Genomic DNA, 13805 nt, shown 5'->3' on the forward strand with positions numbered 1-13805 from the left:
GCAGGAGAGTATAACAGAACCAAGCCTGAAGGACCTGAGGAACCTGCAGGAACCTGAGAAACCTGAGGATCCTGCAGGAGCATAAGGAGCCTGAGGAACTTGCAGAAGTCTGAGTTCCAGCATGAAGACTCACTGGGCATCCAGTAGAAGAGACGTTCTCCGGCTCCATCGTTGGTCTGCAGGACTTTACTGTCCATGGTCCAGTCCATGTGTGTGATGAAGCTGGAAGACTTGCTGCACTCCCCCACCTGCACAGAGGACCAGCAGTCAGTTTGTTTGCTGTTCCACACTTCCATCTTCCTCCCAGTTCTCACACAGGAACCACAGAGGCTGACTGGTTTCTGACTGGAAGGAACTCTGAAGCCACACTGGACCTTCTTGTATCTCTGGGCGACGGCGTAAATGTCCACAAGGCCGTCGTTGGAGCCCACGGCCAGGTAGGAGCCGTCTGGCGAGAACTTCATCTCGTGGATCACCTCCTTCCGGTCCTTGATGTGGACCACCTCCGTCATATCTCTGAGGAGCAACCAGGAGGTCAGTGTGTGAGTGTTTCTGGGTGTGTCTCAGTGTGTGTGTGTGTGTGTGTGTACCGGACTCTGAGCACGGTGAAGGAGCCGTCCTTCATGCCCAGAGCCAGCTGCTGTCCGTCCAGGCTGAAGGCCACGCTGCGAACCGCCTCCTCCATGTTGCAGCGTGCGATGAGAGCGTGGTCCACCAGACTCCACAACCTGACACACACACACACACACACACACACACGCAGACATGACTCTCAGAGCCCCTCGCCCCTCCCCCTCTGCCCCACCTCCCTCGCCCCTCACTCACCTGACGGAGCGGTCGTCGCTGCCGCTGACCGCCAGCGGCTTCTTGTGGTGGAGGTCCAGCGCCCACAGCTCGCCCTCGCCGTGGCCCTGCATGATGAGCAGCGGCTTGTCCCGCTCCCGCACCATCACCTGGGGACAGCCAGGGGGCGGGGCTAACTTCCTGCCTCACTGTCATAGGCTAGAGAGAGGAAGGGATGGGGATGGGGGTGGGCGGAGCTTCTCGCTCACCTCGAAGATCTCACTGTCCTGCGTCCCAGCCAGGATCCGGTCAGCTCGCCAGCAGACGCTGCGGATGGACAGACCTGCAGGGGGCAGGAGAGAGGAGCAGTCAAAGGTGGAGGAGGAGAAGAAGAAGTAGAAGAAGAAGAAGTGCGCTTGCTTTGTGCACCTTTGTACCCCTGCTCCGCCTCCCGAAGGTCGATCTTGGTGATGGCTTTGAAGTCCAGGTCCCACAGTCGGATGCAGCCGTCACGCCCCCCGGTGGCGAAACCTTCCTCGCAGGAGAACAAGCTGAAGATCCCGGCCTGGTAGGGAGGAAAAGACGCTCCAGCTCAGCCGTACATCGCTCCCCTGGTGGCCGACTGTGGTAGTGCACAGTGCACATAGGCAGAGGCATTTCTTGCCTAAAGCCCCGCCCCCAGAAGCTCGATCCAGGTTCATCTTCATTTAACCAAATGGTGCTGATACATTTTAAGATGTTGGTGTCTGTCACTTCAAGTACGATGACGACTGAATAAGGTCAAAAAGTCACGTGACCTCCCTCACCCCGTGAGCAGCCTGGACGGTGCGGACCAGGTTGAGGCCCTTCCACACGTACACGTCGCCGTTGAGTGCGCCGGAGTAGGTGAGCTCGTCCCGGGCCGACGCCACACACAGGATGGTCTGCAGGTCGCCCGTCCGACCAAAGACGCCTCGCTTGGCCGTCAGGGCGTTTCCACACAGGGACCAGAACTACGGCGAGGGGGAGGGGACAGTGTTGGAGTGTTGGAGTCCAGATCGCACCAAGCCAGACCAAGGCCTCACCAAAACTACAGAGTGTCGAGTGACGGTAACCTTGAACTCACCTTGATGTGTTTGACTCCGCAGCTCACCAGACGGTTCTGCTGAGCCACATCCCAGCACACGTCAAAAATCTGGAGTAGAGAGAGAGAGGAGGGGGCGAGAGGGTTAGCGCACACACACACACACACACACACACACACACACACACACACACACACACACACGCACACACACACACGCACACACGCACACACCCTGTCTGAGTGTCCGGTTGCTGTGGCCAGGATCCTCCCTCTCTTCCACTCCCAGACACACACTGTGTTCTTGGCGTCCAGACCAACCGAGGTTAACCTCTGCAGGAAGAGAGAGAGAGAGAGAGAGAGAGAGGAAGAGGGAGAGAGAGAGAGGAAGAGAGAGAGAGAGGAAGAGAGAGAGGAAGAGAGAGAGAGAGAGAGAGAGAGGAAGAGAGAGAGAGAGGAAGAGAGAGAGGAAGAGAGAGAGAGAGAGAGAGAGAGAAAGAGAGAGAGAGGAAGAGAGAGAGAGAGGAAGAGAGAGAGAGGAAGAGAGAGAGAGAGAAAGAAAGAGAGAGGAAGAGAGAGAGTGAGAGAGAGAGAGTTGACATCAGACTTGATGTGTGTGTGAGCTGTGATGTGATGATTCTACATTGTGATGGATATTAGAAGTGGAATTAGAATGAGAAGTGGCGCCGCCCCGGTGGTGGGACGGTGTCGGTGCAGCAGTGCGAGGTGGTGCTGAAGCTGAGGATGCGCTGGTGGTTCCTGCAGGTTGTTCCAGAGTCCCTGCTGATCAGCTGAGGGGGGCGGAGCTCTGCTGATTCAACACGTCAGTTGATTTGTCACTACTTGCTGTCTGGCCGGAGGCTAAAAGTGCCGACTCGGCCGCAGCACCGATTCCCGGCTGCAGCCGCATTTAATTAAAGATGAAGTCTGACCAGCCACTTTTAATTTCACACGTTTCCTGACTCAGCGGCTCCGCGGCCAGAAGATCCAGTCCACCAGGAGGAGGTTCGGACCTGCAGGAGGTCCAGTCTTCAATGTTCTGATACTACGAGAAGTATCATGTCTCCTGATGGTTTCAGTCAGCTAATGTGCAACACACACATACACGCAAACGCACGCACAGAGACACACAAACACACTTTATTCTTCCTGGATGGAGCTCCAGCAGGTGCGCTGGGTTTTTTCACACTGACAAGCCTCCATCTGACTCAGAGTGTTTGCTGACGTGAGTCACACTGAGTGAGTGTTTGTGTGTGACTCAGCATGTATGTGTGTGTGTGTGTGTCTCTCACCTGTCCGTCAGAGCTGAAGGCCAGGCAGGCGATGCCGTGTGTGTGTCCGTCACGCAGCAGGGAGATGGTCTGGACACTGAAGGAGTCCCACACACACACATAGGGATCCTTCCCCACCTGACCAGTGGCCACCAGGGAGCGCTCTGGGTGCAGCGCCAGGCTGGGGGGGGGGGGGGGGACAGAGCGGAGGGGGGGGTGGGGGGTTAAAACGCTCACCTCTGAGTGTGCGTGTGTGCTCAGCAGGAATAGAACCAGGTGTGTGCAGCCACAATAGACGATTGATCTCTGAACACACACGCATTCAGACAGACAGACACACACACACACACACACACACACACACACACACACACACCACCACTGAGGCGGCAGCAGTTGCCATGACGACCACATCGCCAAGGACATGGGAGCAGCTGATTGAACAGCAAGGTCAAACATGATACACTCACACACACACACACACACACACACACACACAGCTGGGCGGGCGGTGATGACATTATCGGCTGGCAGAAGTGATGACGTCACAGTCAGGTGACGTCACCCTCGTCGCACGTTGTTCAATCAGTGAGAAAGCAACCAGTTTCCATCCAGTCAAATGAACTGACATCTGTGTGTGTGTGTGTGTGTGTGTGAGCGAGCGAGCGAGAGAGAGAGAGAGAGAGAGAAATCGGCTGTGACCTTTGACCCCTGCGAGCGATGCTGGAAATGACGGAGGTGAGTTGCTGCTTCCAGCAGCAGGTGGAGGAAACCAGGTTAGCGGCTACAACGGCTTCCAACACACTGATCTGCTGCCACACTTTTGTTCTTTTGCAACTGACATTAAAGCAACATGTTTTCTACGTATCCCATGATATATTCTTTTCCTCCTTCCACCAAAACACTCCGTCCGTCTGCTGCTGCTCCGTCTGCCCCTCTGTCAAATTTTAGAACCCATTGTGGCCCCACCAGTCTGAAACTTTGCCCACCCGCCCCGCAATCCGTCGGACGGAGGGAACATCGCCGGCCAGCGGGCAGATTGACCGATGATTTTTCCTGGTCATCGCCGACGTCTCGCAGATCCGCTGAGCCGTGAGCTCACACCGCCACCAGGCGTTAGCCGCTAACAGGCTCAGTCAGCCGAGAGGAAGCACGCCTCCGGAGGGAATCAGGCTTCCAGGAATTAGCTCCTCCGCTAAAACTCTCAGCTCTCAACCCCCCACCCCCCAGAGATAAAAAGCTTTATTATCTGTATCAGCCAATCACAGCTCAGGAATTCTACTTAAAGTTTTTTTTTTTTTTTCTATTTCTTTAACCAGTGACTGATTAAAAAGAGATATTTTTTTAAGCTCTGAGTCAACTGGATCAAGTAGAATCCCAAGTGTGAATCACCTTGAGAAGCTCCAGCCAGCCAATCAGAGTGTAGCTGCGTTTCCATGACTCCGAGAATTGTGCAGAGCCTAAATATGGCAAAAAAAATTTAAAAATACTGGTCATGGAAGCAGCTAAACTTTAAAAAAAAAAAAAAAAACCCTCTCAAATACAGCGAAAAGGTTTTGACGCTCTCATGAGGTTTTCAGACGTATCCATATAAAACTATGTGGCAAAAGTGTCACGGAAACCCTTTTTTTTTTCGCATTTACACGTCAGTGGACGTGACGTACGTGACCGGTTCACTGACCAGTGGAAATCGCACGTTATGTTTGGACGGAGGAGGAGACGGATTTATCTATTTTATTTATTTTATCAAAGAGAAAAATATAACAACCATTCATGACAGCAAACCACATCAAAACGTAGATTTATACAAGGAATTAGAAAGGGTCTCGCGGGACAAGAGGTTTTTTTTTTAGAATTACGGCTCACGTGCTTCACACCATTCAATGGAAACACCTGCAAGTCGCTATTGTACTTTGTCGAAATTTTAGAAAAATCGCATTTATTTTGCGAAAACTGTAATGGAAACGCAGCTAGTTGAGTTGAGCGTGAGGCCACACCCACTACTGGCTGCTACTAAACACATTCACAGTTGCTTACCATTAAATTTGTGGGGAAAAAAATTCATCAACCTCTTTTTTGTGAAGCTTTTCAAAGTGTCGAGCCACTTTTTTCTGGAGCGTGTGCTCGATTTCACACTGAACTCACACGCAACTTCCCTCCAGCGCCTCCTGCTGACCACCAACGCATCACTGACCATCCTCAGGGGCCAGCCCAGCTGCTAATGCAGGCTAGCAACCAGGCTAGCTCTCCTACTACTCCTCTTCCTCCTCCTCATGAGCAAAGACAGTTAGCTCAGGCTAACGGTGCCCCTGCTGGGGGCGGGAATTAACTTGGCCACGCTTCAGAAAGCGGGCTGCGCGCTCTGCGCCGAGAGCGCCGCCGCCGGTTAGCCGGTACTCTGTTAGCACTCGGCTGCTTCTGCTACTGATGGTAAGCAGGGACGTGAAGTCCAGCACCGAGTCAGCGAGCTTAGCACTGATAGGAAAGAGGAGGTAGCAGTGTAGTGGTATAGTTCAGACCGCACCCACCGAGACCACGACATTATCAGGACTAGAAAGTATTGAGAGGTTCGAGACCACGACAAGACTAAGACTTTATATATCAAAGAAAAATAACAACAAAGCAGAAAAAAAAGTTTGCTTCTAAATCAGGTGTGGGCAATTATTTTTTTGCAACTGGTGGCCGCACCAGTCAAAACGTTCTCCCACCCCTGGTTTGGATCCAGCTGGAGGACGTAGCTTAGTATTTAGCAGCTAGGTTTTTTTTTCTTTTTCTTTAAATGTTCCAGAAAAACAGATGAACCTTCTAAACAGTCGTCGACGTCAACATCCAACACCGGCTGTGAGCTCGACGTCTCTGATGCCCAGTCAAGCGGAAACAACAAACACAATGATGTCCTTTACGGTTTCCTGTGAGTGTGTGTGTGTGTGTGTGTGTGTGTGCGCGATGGTCGGTCAGGTTGTGCCTGCGGGCAACCAACAGGAAGTGGGACAGAAGAAAGACAAGATGAATGGAGGACGGTGGTGGCGTGTGCTGCTGATATGGGACGGCTGACTGGCTGTGTGTGTGTGTGTGTGTGTGGGCGGGGGGCAGGGAGGCTGCAGTGGGAGGGGCCTCCACATTTCTTTTCCTTTACATTTTTAGTGATTTATAAATATATATATATATTTCATATATAATGTGACTTTCTCTACTGGTGAGACTTTGCTGAGCAGCAGCTCGTCTCGTGTCTGACAGCTAGGTGGCAGCAATGTCACATGTCCTCAGCATTTCACTCAACTTCCTGTCTGAAGCCAAACCCTGCGTCAGCTGCCAGGACTGTGTTTCTGCTGACCTGGGACATGTTTTTTTTTATTTTTTTTTTAAACTATCTCGCAGGGCCAATCACAGCGTCAGCTGTTTTCTCCCGGCTGGAAAGAAGCTGCAGGAAGGGGGAGGAGCTTGTAGCGTAACGTGGGGGGGGGAAATAGTTGAGAGCGCAACGTAAGAAATGTACAGAAATTCTGGTGTATGTTCCTATAACCGCCACCAGGGGGCTCCTAACCAAAATGCCCCTTACCCTAGCCGAATCAGTCAGTATAGGAATGAAATGACAGCTGGGGCTGGTTAGCGCCACCCGCTGGTTTCATCCCAGGGACAAAGCACTTCACTTACAATCTTCGAATCAAACTTTATTGCTCGTGGTAGAGGCAGCAACGACGACGAGGCTGAGGTGCAGCTGCAGACCTGTAGAGGGATTAGTGGGCAATCACCACAAATCTGGCACTCTTATCAGAGCAACACACACACACACACACATGCACACGCACAGACAGACAAACACACACACACACACACTGTCCAAACATGACAAACCTGCCTGCTGCTGCTGCGATGAGTCATCGGCCGTTCGGTGTTGTCGAACACACCAGGTGTATGAGCATGCTAATGTGTGTGCGTGTGTGTGTGTGTGTGTGTGTGTGTGTGTTTGTCAGGATGAATGGGTGACCTCACTGAATCATCTTGCTCCTCCCATCCTGCTGCTCGGCTCTTTTTTTCCTCTTTGTTCAAACTACAAAAAATAAAGCTTGTGTGATTTGAGTGCCGTGTGAAATATGGGCGGAGCTAAACTATGTGTCACAACAGATAAGGACACATCATTATCATCATCATCATCATCATTATCATCACCTCGTGCATCTCATCACAGTTGCCATGGTGACGTTCGCGCAGGTCCGATTGAAAGTGCTGTCGGCTGCAGTAACAACTATGGCCACCAGGTGGGGAAACATCTGCTTAGAATCTCATCCATCCATCCATCCATCCATCCATTTTCAATACCCGCTTCTTTCTGGAGCCTCACCCAGCTGTCATAGGGTGAAGGCAGGTGACACCCTGGACAAGTGGCCACTTTATTAGGGCCACATGAGGACAAACAGTGTGGGAGGAAGCTGGAGAACCCGGAGAGAACCCACGCAGACACAGGGAGAACATGCAAACTACAAACAGAAAGGTCTTGTAAGGAAACGGCACCGCCTCTTGGTGGATGAGTGACAGAAGCCCCTCCCACTCGGTGTTTGAAGAATGTTCGCGGTTGAATTCAGCCAGTTTGAACCGTGTTCTGCCACAGCACGGACGGCATACAGGACGATGACTGTGATTGGTTGGACTGGGAGACCATATGGTACATCACAGTTTCCACGACAGTTTTTCGCGAAATAAAAGCCATATTTCTAATATTTCCACAGAGTATAATTGCGATTTGCAGGTGTTTCCATTGAATTGAAGAAGCACATCAGCCCAAATTCTCATCCAATCTCGTCCCGCGAGACCCCAACTGTGAGGTTTGATGTTGTTTGCTGTCAAGAATGCTTGTTCAATTTTTCTCTTTGATTACTTGTAAAAAAAAAAATATTCCATCTCCTCCTCCGTCCAAACGTAACGCGGCATTTTCACTTGAAGGGAACTGGTCACGTGACCCCGTATGACACGTCTGCGCCTGAAAAACCTCCTCATGAGGGCGTAAAACCCTTCAGCCATATCTGAGAGGTTTTTCCAAGTTGAGGAGTTTTTTACGGCCATTTGCACACTTAGGTTTTGCGCAGTTCTAGGGGTCGTGGAAACGCAGCTACAGATGTAATGCAGCGGTCAGCAGTGGTGCCGCCTCACCTGATGATGTCATCGTCGTGCCCCAGGTAGAACCTCTGGCTGTGCTCCCTGGTGTTGTAGACCACGCCCACCCCGGCAACAAAGTACACCACCTCCTTGCCGGCCGTGTAGAACAGGTTGTTACGGCACTGGTGGCCTCGGTAGCCGTAGACCCAGTCCAGCCGGAGGCTGCAGCCTGGGGCGCTGCGCTCCGACATGACCACCGCTCATCTGACGCCGGCAGCCTCCTCTTCCTCTTCTTCTTCTTCTTCTTCTTCTATGGTGGACGGATGGCTTCTCCACGGCAGGACTACACAGGAATGTTGTCACTCGTCAACATCATCATCTTCGTCATCATCATGATCATGATCACCATCACCTTCATCATCATCATCATCATCACGATCATCATCATCATCATCATCACCTTCATCATCATCATCACGTGGTTTTCCGTGACGCTGCAGTTTAAAGTGTCCCTCTCACCTGGGGCTCCACTGGGGTTCCTGTTGCTGCTCCAGGTGAAGAAGAAGAAGAAGTCAGGTGAGGCGAGCACAAGTTCGCTCCCAGTCCGCAGCAGCAGCAGCAGCAGCAGCAGCAGCAGCAGCAGCAGCAGGGGTGGCGTAGGATTCTGCTCCTGCACTATTTAATCCCCCTGGCTGGCTCGAGGTAATCCTCCAGCCCGGATGTTTGTCTCGGGCTCCCGCAGCGTGTTCACATCAAACCCGCGCGTAATAACGCACGGCGGTGCCAGCAGTGGGCGAGCGGGGGCGGGAGGGGGGAGGAAGGGGGAAGAAAGGGAGGTGTCACCAACTCATTCACAAAAACCAGCGGCGGAGTCTGGAGGACTGAGGATCTTCTTCAGGAGGAACCGGAGAAGAAGGTGTGGCCGGGCAGCAGCGCCGACCAGCGGCGGCACGGGGAGCGACACGGCCGCCCAGGAGCGACTGATCAGCGGCGAGAGGAGGAGAAGAGCCCCGGGTCCGCGGCGCAGCATCCCGCACGGAGCACGGCGGGGGAAAGTGCCGAGTCCTGGCGGCAGGAGAGCATCCTTCCGGCCGCGGCAGCAGAGCGCCTCCAGGCGGTGGACGGGAGGAGCAGCGGGAGGAGCAGCAGGCGGAGCTCCGCACCTGCTGGAGGCTCCACGGTCCGGACGGAGAGAGAGGAGAGGCTCCCGGGTTGCGGAGCACCAGGCTGGGACGGCTGCTCCTCTACGACTGACCGACAGGGGCGTCAAGTTCCCGCAGCACCCGGAACTTCCTGGACGGACGCTACAAAATAAAAGGCAATCCACAACTGGAAACACCCAGAGTTTTACAGACGTACATTTAGGATAAAAAATAGAATGTTTACTGAAATGACATAAATCTGATTTGAGGTAAATAATTATCAAAATAATTTGAAACGGTGATTCACAGTCCCTTCATTATTTTGTGCATTTGATTCTGCACAGATATTTTCGAAATTATTCAAACTATTTTGTTTATCAACATTTTCTGTCTATCTGAATGTAAATATAATATATAGAATAGAATATAAAACTTTTTTTTAACCGCACAAATCTTCTTGTTGGCGTACATATCAGGCTTTTATTTTAAAGGACCTACCCTCTCTGCTTCCGGTCTAGTTGTGCTGAATTGTCGCTGCACTCGTAGGGAGGAAACACCCCGGCCCAGCTGGGAGATCGCGTCACCGCAAAGGACTCTGGGATTCGGTGTGTTTTCCCTCTTCAGCAGCATTCATGTTTCCGCTGTCAAAGGAAGGAAAGACTCCAAGTCCCATAAGCCGCCTCGGCAGCTGGCCAACTGTCCGTGGTGCTGATGAGAGAGAGGCTTTTAGTCTTTTTTTTTTAAACAATTATTACTAATTAGTAAATTGCTTAATTAATTAATTTTAATTTTAAAGTACAGCAAAAATCAAAGAACAGTAAAATACTTTTTTTTTTTTTAATCAACAAAGTATATTATATATTATATACTACATAGTATTATATAGAAGTTTTTGAAGTTATTGAAGAAGAAGAAACATAATGAGCATAATTTAGGGTTAATTTTTATTTTGTTTTGTTTTGTTGTTGTTTTTTTAACATCAATGTTCTGTTGAGGTCGTAGCCCTGTCAAGCACACATGAAAAATGAATACATCTGAGGTTATGCGTCTGTGTAGTCTGAAGTCTGCTTCCTTTTGGGGCATCTGTAAATTCCTTCACGCTGAAAATACAAGTAATCTTTCTGAGGACAACAGATATGATTGAAATTCATTATATTTGGATGGATCCACCAATCCAACGTTCAGAAGCTGCTTCCAAAATAAGATGCTGCAGAGCCAGTTAACAGCCACGAGGTGGCAGTGAATGCATCTGAACATAAATTTTTCAAGGTTTAGCGTGTAATATTTGGCTTGATTTCAGATAATTTGCTGGCCAACAATACATTACAAAATAGTGTATGATTGCAGTACAATAAATGCAATTTGGCTTTTCTACCCTTAGAACGGCTCTTGTGTGTGTGTATATATATGTATATACTGTATATATGAACATACATAAATCAAGCAAGGGCTTTGCTCCCAGTTAGCTGCCACCTTGCACCACCACATTTCTACGGAAGCCTGGTGTGGACAATCCAGCCATCCTGACAGTGCATTTCGAAGTTAGGGTGACTGCTCGCGTCTTGATATTAACCAACCAAGAAGAAGATGGACACGGTATCCTGGTTTGGGTGTGCAGCAACCGTAGTTCACTGGCAAGCTCGGGAGAAGCTGCAATCTAAAATGTTACCACTTGATGTCGCTGTTTCTCCTTCGAAATCTCCAAATATTACACAATTCATTTTTAAGTCGACGGCAACTGTTGATGTTTCACATCTTTGTTGCTGTCAAGTGGGTCTGCTTAACATTCTTTACAATATACCTTCTGACCACCAGGTGGTGCTAAACTCAAACACCAGATAAACCTTTTAGCTTGTCTCTGGAGTGATTTATTGTTTTAAAGCTCACTGGTTTCACTGTTTTCCAATCTGTCACTAATCCGTTTTCAGTTTTAAGCTGCTTTCAGGCTGTTTTCACACAGTTTTCACACCGCTTCCAGGTTGTCAACACACAAAGAAACAAAGGAGTCATTGCGGTTCATTTTAAAAGCATTTTAATGGCTTTTGCACACATGTAACGGGGGGGAGGAGTCTAAAGGGTGCAGATCCAACTAGCAGTGACCGTCCCCCCCCCAATCAGTCCACGTCACAACAAACCCCACAGCCCCGCCCCAGGCCCGCTCCCCGGGCCCCTCCCACACCCATCGTGGCATCGTTGTTTGTGCAGTATGAGGGAAGGAGGTGGTTACTACGGGTACAGTGACAGAGGAATGCACACTATATTCATCAAGAAGCCAAGAGAGGACAGAAAACTGACTGCGCCTGAGGTGCAGCGAAACAAACGCACCCTCCTCCAGGGGGCAGGCTAATTCCTGCTGTTTTGCTTCCAGTTTTCCCAGGCAGATACAGAAGTTCAGTCATAGCAAAACCACAACAAATCTGTTTTTTTTTCTTATTATTTTTATTTAAGCCTCAGCTTTTTTAAGTGTCCGAGGTCTTAAAAAAATGGCAAAAATCCTTCAAAACCAGCAACTTTTAAGACTCTCGTCTTTTATTTAAAGTCTTGGCACAAATGGTTAAAACAACATCGACGACAGAAACCACAGACACATGAAGGAGCAGGAGGTGGAATCCTTCAGCTGATTTTGTCTGCAACTTCTGAACTGTCTGGATCTAAGGTGGCAGCAAAACTTGAAATTCTAAAATTCAAGAAACAAAACAAACAAAACAAAAAAAATTCAAAAAACAATATTGGAGTGTTAAAGCCAACGAGCAAGCAGCCAAACTTCTGCGACAGAACTCACTTCCAGTAAATGCTTTATAAAGAACCAACTTGTCCACTGAACATCGAAGCTTCCACATCATCATTTTTTTAATTTTTTTTTAGCTTGAATTAGCACATCTACGGCTCGTTACTGGGGATAAATGGAGTTGGGATGGGTATCTACCGCAGCAAATAAACTGATTTTAGAAGGAAATAAACTACAGTAAAATAGAAAAGAAAAGAAAAAACTTTAAATTGGGACTGAACAAACATTCTCACTGGTCTCAGTTATTTGTTGGCGGCATTCAGCTTTGATTTGTCGTCTACACGTAGTTAGATTCGCAGCGAAAAGAAGCTTATTACGATTGTTAAGTTGTAGTAATGTATTTCTTTTTAATCTTAATAATATAATAGGTGAAACTAAACACAGGTTGTTTTTTTTTTTTTATCTTTAACAGTTTGTTATACACAAGTTATACATACAGTTCAAAGCACCGCAGGGTAACGCACCAAAACAACAGCCGCTTCCCACCAGGAAGAAGACGGCGCCGTGACTCGGTTCGCTCGAGACGAACCGGGCCGAACCGGACTGAACCGAACCGGAGCGGCTTCTCCGGGAGGTAGCGGGGTCGTTCGGGAGCGCCACCTGGCTGCGGCCTCAGTTTCCCGCTACAGGGGGATACACGTCATCTTGCAAAGACAAAAAAGGCCTCGCAAAATCAAACCAACTGAGGATGGAGACGAACCAGGAAGTAGACGGCGACGAGAGGGGAAACTAAACGGTTGGCAGAGAGAGAGTAAGGAGGGATGGGGGTTTGGGGAAGGCGGGTTGCGGGGAGGAGGGGTGTAGTTGGGGGGGGGGGGGGGGTTGGGGGGTCCTGTCCTCCTTGAGACAGCAGCTGCTGGAAGTGTTGGTGACCCCCTAACCGGGCGGGGACGGGCTGAGGCACAGAGTGGAGGGTTTTGGCTCGGAGCTAGCGGCTAGCGGCTAGCGTGGTTCCCGCTGAGAGGAGGAGGGTGGGGTGGGGGTTGTTTGGGGTAAATGGGGGGGAGGGAGGTAGGGGAAGGGGCTGTTTGGGATTTGATCTGATGCTGTAGGAACGACTTAGCATGATGAGGGTTCTTTGTCTTTTTTTTCTTATTTCTTAGCGGCGGATAAAAAACTGCAGGCGTCACATGACGTCGTTGTTGCGCTCTGGTTGGCTAACCAACTAACTAGGGTCGGATCAGGAAGGAAAAACAGGAAGCGGTTGCTTGAGGTGGTTCCTACAGAATCAGCCAATCGAAAAAAGTGACATCAAGACGGATCGACGGCGGGAGGCGTGGCCCAAACAGCACCTGGTGGGGGGGGGGGCAACAGAAAGGGGGAGGGGCAACAGAAGGGGGGTGAGTGCGGAGTGTCTTATTTCTTCTTGCTGAACAGACTGAAGCGCTTCTCCTTGTCCTTGTCCCGCCTCCCTGGACTGGACTCGGCCGTCGCCGAGACAACGGTGGCTGGCAGCGTCTGAGCACGTGCGGCGGGCGCCGGCGTGCTGTGGCTGCTGGGCGTGACCTCTGACCTCTCGCCTGACAGGGCGGCAGAGATGGCCGAGATCCAGCCGTTCATCTCCTCCTGCAGGAGGAGGAGAAACGGAAGGTGATGGTCATCGTGAGGAAGAGGACAAGTTGCCGAGACACAAATAATCTATGACACTGAAGACCAGGAAGTGC

The 13805-nt window shown here is 50.3% G+C and overlaps 2 protein-coding genes across 3 annotated transcripts in view; both read right to left on the reverse strand.

The window, feature by feature from the left end:
* The window catches only part of LOC142901628 (echinoderm microtubule-associated protein-like 6), a 19344-nt gene extending 10827 nt beyond the window's left edge, over positions 1-8517 (reverse strand). The window contains exons 1-11 of the mRNA XM_076046206.1: positions 8266-8517; positions 3139-3298; positions 2081-2179; positions 1889-1957; positions 1590-1775; positions 1213-1348; positions 1053-1126; positions 826-953; positions 591-728; positions 375-516; positions 134-248 (exon numbers count right to left, since the gene is read on the reverse strand). Of these exons, the coding sequence (XP_075902321.1) occupies positions 134-248; positions 375-516; positions 591-728; positions 826-953; positions 1053-1126; positions 1213-1348; positions 1590-1775; positions 1889-1957; positions 2081-2179; positions 3139-3298; positions 8266-8462 (1444 nt within the window). The 5' untranslated portion in view covers positions 8463-8517. The remainder of the gene's footprint in view (positions 1-133; positions 249-374; positions 517-590; positions 729-825; positions 954-1052; positions 1127-1212; positions 1349-1589; positions 1776-1888; positions 1958-2080; positions 2180-3138; positions 3299-8265) is intronic.
* Positions 8518-11773: 3256 nt separating this feature from the next.
* The window catches only part of LOC142901642 (spectrin beta chain, non-erythrocytic 1-like), a 45806-nt gene continuing 43774 nt past the window's right edge, over positions 11774-13805 (reverse strand). For both annotated transcript variants that reach the window (XM_076046224.1, XM_076046223.1), the window contains one exon: positions 11774-13707. In XM_076046224.1, the coding sequence (XP_075902339.1) occupies positions 13498-13707 (210 nt within the window). In that variant the 3' untranslated portion in view covers positions 11774-13497. The remainder of the gene's footprint in view (positions 13708-13805) is intronic.

The sequence above is a fragment of the Nelusetta ayraudi genome, unplaced genomic scaffold, assembly GCF_046127955.1.
Source record: "Nelusetta ayraudi isolate G7.1 ecotype Tasmania unplaced genomic scaffold, CSIRO-AGI_Nayr_v1 ptg000089l, whole genome shotgun sequence".
Taxonomy (NCBI): Eukaryota; Metazoa; Chordata; class Actinopteri; order Tetraodontiformes; family Monacanthidae; genus Nelusetta; species Nelusetta ayraudi.